At 35.9% G+C, this 6,902-nt stretch overlaps 2 protein-coding genes across 2 annotated transcripts in view; one reads left to right on the top strand and one right to left on the bottom strand.

Moving 5' to 3' along the window:
• Positions 1-5: 5 nt before the first annotated feature.
• On the bottom strand, positions 6-5,584 carry LOC107716445 (protein pelota homolog). Its single transcript, XM_016522897.1, has 9 exons — positions 5,366-5,584; positions 3,589-3,681; positions 3,325-3,475; positions 2,956-3,046; positions 2,010-2,173; positions 1,731-1,791; positions 1,484-1,645; positions 183-229; positions 6-83 (listed from the first exon to the last, which is right to left on the bottom strand). Exons 1-9 carry the CDS (start codon positions 5,404-5,406, stop codon positions 6-8), a joined length of 888 nt encoding a protein of 295 aa, XP_016378383.1. The 5' UTR covers positions 5,407-5,584.
• Positions 5,585-5,947: 363 nt separating this feature from the next.
• ppp1cab (protein phosphatase 1, catalytic subunit, alpha isozyme b) overlaps positions 5,948-6,902 on the top strand; it is a 19,396-nt gene continuing 18,441 nt past the window's right edge. Inside the window, exon 1 of the mRNA XM_016522939.1 lies at positions 5,948-6,260. Within this exon, the coding sequence (XP_016378425.1) occupies positions 6,206-6,260 (55 nt within the window). The 5' untranslated portion in view covers positions 5,948-6,205. The remainder of the gene's footprint in view (positions 6,261-6,902) is intronic.

Raw genomic sequence — 6,902 nt, 5'->3', positions numbered from 1 at the left:
TTTGATCACCCATAGAAAGCTCGATCAGGCTCCTGTTGAAGCATCTTGTAAAAGTCTTCCAAAGCCTTAACCTCTCCAGCTGCCTAAAACAGAAAAAAAAACATCACCTAGTATTAAACATCACACTGTGATGGCAATGCTACAAGCTATATGTGCAAATGTACAAATCCAAATTTAGTCACCTTGGTGTCAGACAATCGGGCGGTGACTGCTGGATCACACAGCACTTCTGTAGAATTAAAATCTCAGATTTATATTGTCACATTAAAACAACAATGAAGAAAAAAAAACTTAAATGCAGATACACAAATGTAAATATGAAATTTTGATGACAATTTCCCTCTCAGTATGTACTTTTTTGCTCTTTTAATTGCATATTAAGCATATTCAATTATTTAATATTTTCATGCATGTCTAAGGTTAGTAATTTGCATAAAATGTGTCCAAATTATATCCATATAAAGGGTTGCCACACAATGATATATGTAAGATTTTATATATTTGCATAAAATCATCATTTTAACATTTATAAAGGCACCACAAGAATGTGATTTTTTTTTTTTGCCAATGAGCAGTTTCAATTGTTCCTATAGTTTCATAAATTTACAGTAAATTGTATTATTAAAGTTTGAGAAAACGTAGATATCATACACAAATTTGTGCTTGCACTTGGTTAGTGAATGAGACCGATTTAACCAATTTTTCGTGTTTCAATGCAGAATCCACAGTTTTGTGGCATGAATGATGTAGTGTTATTTGCTCACTTGGTGTCTGTCAAATAGATGAGCATTTTTAAAAAATTGTTGCAGTCGAAATGTAACATATTCCAAAATTTTGCACCACTGCATTGGAGCGTCATTTAAATAAGAATATATGAAAATTTTGCGTAACAAATAATGCAAATAATTTTGCTTATTTATTTCCATAATATCTGTTAGTTATCATATTAAAACAGCACTTAGCATTATATATTAGCATATATAGCTGGTACAGTACCCACATTCAAGCCAAATATACCAGTCATACCAAAGGTTGAACGCAAGATGGTGCTATGAGGAAAATATTCAGTGCCCAAGTGCCTACATAACAAAAGACAGCTTAATTTTTGAAACTTACAATTTATGTAGTTTTTATTTACTTTAACTAAAAATGAAAATGAAACTGAAAGATTAAACTGATCAGATCAAATTGTGTATTGTTCACTAGACCTCAACCGTCTTGCAAAAGAGATGACTCTTCTTTTCATCCGATAATGGTCCTGACTTTGAAAAGCAGATTATTTGTAACATTTAGTTATTTTATAGTTTAATGAGTCACAAACATTTCATTAGGTGACTTTACATTATGTAACGCTATTCTATTCCTTGAAGAACTGTAAATTTTATTCATGTTTTCCCTTATCCCAGCAAAATCTGGCAAGCCTACTAGTAAATTATGAAAGTTTTGCACATCTTCACTTTTGAAAGGTGAACAGAGTATTGACCTTTAAGTGAATACTTGTGTCCAGATGAGGAGTGCACCACCATGAATTTGGATCTGTTCTCCAGGAGAATTTTGCAGTCTTGCCTCACAGCCTCTTTAAACAGGTATGAGATGAACTGATCTTTCACAAATCCAGGACTGGCCACCAGAATACACTTCACCACTAAAAAACACAAATGCAACAAAAATATCAGTATTTATTTGTCCATTGTCCATCCTTATGATCTGAATTTAAAAAAATTAATTACCATCAAAATTGAAGTGTCTAAGAATGCCCTGCATGACAGCCTCATAAAATCTCTCCAATGCCTGAAAGAGAACACTATCACTGTATGCATATTTTGAAATATACATGAAGCAACTGAGAAGCATCTATTGCAGAACATGTAGAAACAATAGTTGCATCCATTGTATACCTATTGTATTTCTAATGGATTACATCTATTGCTAACAATCATTTGCTCAATATAATGATAAACACCTAAATGCATTTTCAGATTTATTGTCACAAGGTTTTATTGGCTCACCTTGTCATGTTGAGCACAACTGCCTTTCCTCTTGCGGGGGATGGTGACCTCAACCTTTGCCCTTAGTAAGGTCATGGCTGGAGTCACGAGAACCAGATTGGCCAGACCTTCCTGCATCACAACAGCAGCCACATCTGCTTTCTGAGCGGGGTCACATGCCTGCTCTATTGATGAGGGAAGAATCAGGGTTCAAATCAACTAGTGATGAGCTGGATCAGATTCATTAACCTTTTAGTATGCTCATGGCTGCTCTCTGCCATGCAGTGAAAGTGAATGGTGACTGCAGCTGTCAAGCCATTAAGATACTTGGTGAAGTACAACTACAAAATTCAGTTCTGTTTCTCACACAAGGTGAAGGCACACGTCATGTTTCTTTACATAGCATCCTTATGAAGCTGAAGTGTCTGTAAATGCTAACATAACGATAGTAATAAAAAAGTACCTACTTGCCTTCTAGGTCTGGAAAGCATTAAAACCATCCTTTTTACCATGGTAGCTTTAAAAAGTCACTTTCACATTTTTAACCATTTTAATTTTATTTTGGGTGGGAAATTATTGTAAAGATCCCAGATACGAGATGTGTCTTAAGTGATTGTAAACAGACGGGACAAATTAAAAAACAAAACAAAATTAGAGCTTGATAGAGGTGATCAACATCCATTTTCACTGCATGAAAGAAGAAAGCAGTGTGATTTATTTGCAAAATATATCTTTTTGTATTTCAAAGAAAAAAAATTAATTCCTGTTTTCAAACCTGGATGCCAACATAAAATTATAAAAATATTATAAATATGATAAAATAATAAAGAAAGCATTTAATCATTTTTTCATAATTTAGTCATTAATCATTTTTTAAACATTTTGTTACATAGTATGTGAAATAGTTATTAGTCAGAAAAGCTCATTTTAGTCAGAAAATATGCTAAAAAAAACACCAACACATTACCAATTCTGTCCAACACCACGCTGTCCCAGACTTTTTTGGCAAGAGTGAAGTTTCTGTTGAGCTCCAGTTCAATGGTATGATAGGCACCCATCTACATATGACACAAGAGAAAAAAGCATTCACATTTAGGCTAAATTAACATACGGAATATTCCCAGAGGGTCAATATAAATTACTATACTTAATATTCAAATTTATAAAGTATAAATTCTATTTTAGGTGTAAAGTTGGCACAAATGTCAACACTATTTATATCATACATTTTACATAAATTTACATGTCATAAGTGCAACAAACCTTTGAAATATGAAAAAAAATCGAAGTTAAAAATTCTAAAAAGCAGTCTATACATTTCTAAATGCACTCTGACCTTCACATACTGGTTCTCCTGGATGTTTGTTCCTTTGACTCTGAGCTGACAGGCCTGGGAATCAAAGTCTATCGTCTCCACACATAAAGTCAGTGTGGTGCGCACACGTGAACTGCCCACACTGCCTGTGGAGGACTCTGTCTGCACTTTCCTGTTTGTGACATCAGATTGTTTTCACCGAGTAGAAAAATCTCAGATAACAAGTGTGATAAAACAAAACTGGTAAAAGATGGTGGTCAGTATGGCATAAAAAAAGGGACAGACCTGATGGTTGAGGCTCTGAGGCTGTCGCCCACCTGCAGCAGGTTGTAGGTGTGCCACATATCCTCTGCTTCCTCAGGTATTAGTGTCACCTGACTGAAAATAAAAAATCAGAAACAGAAGACAGAAACTTTCACTTTTGTGATGCCTACTTTGCTCTTTAACTGTAAAGGCAAGGCAAGTCAGTTCACTCTTGAGACTGCACTAGGGCAGCTATTTTCTAAGTACTGCTTCAATCTGACTGAATGGGGTAATACTGAAATTATGAAATCGACTTTATTTTTTCAATAACAAAAGAATTAAAATCTGACATGAATGATATCATAAACATTTTACTTACACTATTTATTTAATGTTACATCTATTTTTATATATTATTACATTTATTTTTATATTAAATCTGAACTAGGGCTGCACGAGGGGCGTGGTTTGCGCCCAACTGGTTTGGGAAAAAAAATCACGCGTTCGGGAACGGAGAACGCAACTAGGACGCTATCACAGGTGTTGTGCCAAATTTTGACCCCCTGATTATTACCCCTTCTTTAAGGCTCATCCTCGAGTGACAAGTAGAGAAGGGAGAAATGCCTCTGATATTAACACATCAACAACAGTCATGATGATAAGAAATATAATCAAAGTGTCATTGCCTGAGTTCCACCGTGATGCTTCAATGTCCAACATTGCCCCTACAAGCCTATTAGTTAAAATCAAGGGAAATAAAAAAATCTTTCATTTGAGTATATTGTTAATAAGTACAATACAATAATAAGTACTACAATACTATGTAGTAAGATGACACAGTATTACTAAGAAGAAGAGAAAAAAATTATAACCAGATTATGCATTGGTAATTCAGGATTAAATGCAAATTTATGTTAAAGGGGTCATATGATGTTGCTAAAAAGAACATTATTTGGTGTATTTGGTGTAATGAAATGTGTTTATGCAGTTTATGGTTAAAAAAACACATTTTCCACTCAAGCGTGTGATGGAAATGTTACGCCCCTTACCATACTGTGATGCCGTGTCCCGGCCGGAGCGACGAGACAAAAACGTTAAAACCCATTACAAACGAGGCATTTGTTGCATCCAGTGGGGACATAATTACGGATTATAATGACATATACTGTCTTTTTACGTGCTGCGTTGCATCGCGCCGCCTAAACATAAAACCGCGCTGATTACAGAACCGGCTTTCTGACAAGATGCGCGTTAAATATCGCATGCGATTTATCGTGCAGCCCTAATCTGAACTCAATCCAACAACAACATGGTTGTTATACGAGTCAGCTGAAGAAAAAGTCAGAGTAAGTCCATATGAAATCAAAACTGACCACATTTACTTTATTAGCGAATTTAACTAGTTCTGTGGTGAAAAATTAGCAAAAATGTATGTGCGTGTCTGGAGTGAATTAATTTATTACTTGAAATAATGCAAATATTATCTGAAATAAAATAACTTGGCACACAACTAGCCACAATCGGTCAATAGAAGGCGCTACAGGAAAGGCAAACGCATTTTTGGGCTGTGGCAATATTGTGTTTGTGAAACAATCATGCCAAGTTTGCCAACAAAGCACTGGGTTAACAATGACAGCATCTGAGGTATAACAGGCGCTTTTCAAGTCAGTTCGACAAACAAAGAAGAATTACACGTAATTTTATTCATACCAAAGTACCCAGTTGTTGCCGTATGATACCACCACTGCATCATGGTACTACCACAGCACTCAGAATGCGCCCACATGATGTCCAAAAGCGTTGTACAGAAAGCACTTACCCGGCATTATCCTTCTCGATGTCTTTATGAACCAACTTCATGGTCAAAAAGGTTAGCTATTCAAAACCAAACTGCATATTTGATTGTGAGTGTTCTATTCCATTTAATCGTCGATTTTGGTGACGTTTCCGCATAAGCAGTGGCACATTCTGCCACTTTAGAATGAATCGGACGATTCGAACTGTCGCTTTCTGTTCGCGTCAGATAGCTGATGGATTGCGTCATTACGTCATTTCTAGCTTTGGTTACTTCCGTATGTTGGAAGAACGAATACATTATATTTCATTTATATTTCGAATGTATTCTTTTAACAGTACATTTTATGAATAATTAGCAATCGGTGTTAATAAAGTATATAAACCATCCAACCTGAGAAATGTTTTACATCGCTATAATAACTGTACAGTGTTTCGCGTTTATACGGTGAATCTGAGATTATACACTGATGAATGTGGTTTTAATTTGCTTGTTAACAATTAAATATAGAAAAGATTGACACACAGAATATCCTATTGGCTTTTCAGATCTGCATTTGAAGCGATCGTCATAAACCGAGAATAACCAATCAGATACGCACTTTAGTGTCTATCCCGCCCCTTCGGCGTTTCCTACAACCGTCAGCGGTCGTGGTACTAGTTTACCTCAGACAACGAACTACTGAAGGGACCATTCGCGGCAATAACATCATAATATGAACTCAGGAATACTATCAGTAGTGTGACTTTTTTAAAAATAGAGGTTTGTTTTTAAGTTATTGTCGTGTAATTGTATTATTGGGCGGTTTCCTGGGTCGTCTTGTTCCTGTCTCTGTTAGCCGGCTAATCTCCAGCGAGCGACAAAATGGCTGATTCGGACAAGTTAAACATCGATTCAATCATCCAGCGCCTTTTGGAGGGTAATAAACGTTATTCTTTCTTATTACAAACTGTTCCGTTTTATTGTGTTAAATAGCGATTATGCGTCTGAAAACGTATGATTTTATTTGTTCATTTCGTCATCTGCAATCGAACGTATATGTAGCGATGTAGTATTGGGTGTAAGTACGTAACCCTATCAATCCTATTCGCATGTTTATTACATGAAATCCGAACAAAACTTCAGCGCATGCGCAGTGCGTCAGTCGTCTCGTTCGGGAAGCGTGATTTTTTTTTCCCAAACCAGTTGGGCGCAAACCACGCCCCCAACGCGAAAACCCCACCCCGCAGCCATGACTCATGTCTCTGGTTCGATTTCATTGGTCAACTATATCACAGCGCTGATTGGCTACACCGCGTTGACACAAACGAACTCATTTTAATATAATATCCAAAACACAAAAGAGACACGACACAAGTGTAAGAAATGAAAACGTTGTACACACAATTTACAACTTAAATAAAAGGGTGTATAAAATGAATAAAAATAGTGCATAAAACTATGCATAAAACTACATAACATAGGCTGCTATAAAACATGCACACAGAGTAGCTTAACACTGAGAAAACGACACTTATGTATTGTACAGAACAAAAACCGGCAAACGCAATAAAAAGATTTT

The sequence above is a fragment of the Sinocyclocheilus rhinocerous genome, unplaced genomic scaffold (genome assembly GCF_001515625.1).
Source record: "Sinocyclocheilus rhinocerous isolate Xijiao unplaced genomic scaffold, SAMN03320098_v1.1 scaffold419, whole genome shotgun sequence".
Lineage (NCBI taxonomy): Eukaryota > Metazoa > Chordata > Actinopteri > Cypriniformes > Cyprinidae > Sinocyclocheilus > Sinocyclocheilus rhinocerous.
Note: the sequence above shows the minus strand (reverse complement) of the source record. Positions and strands in the feature narration are given on the sequence as shown.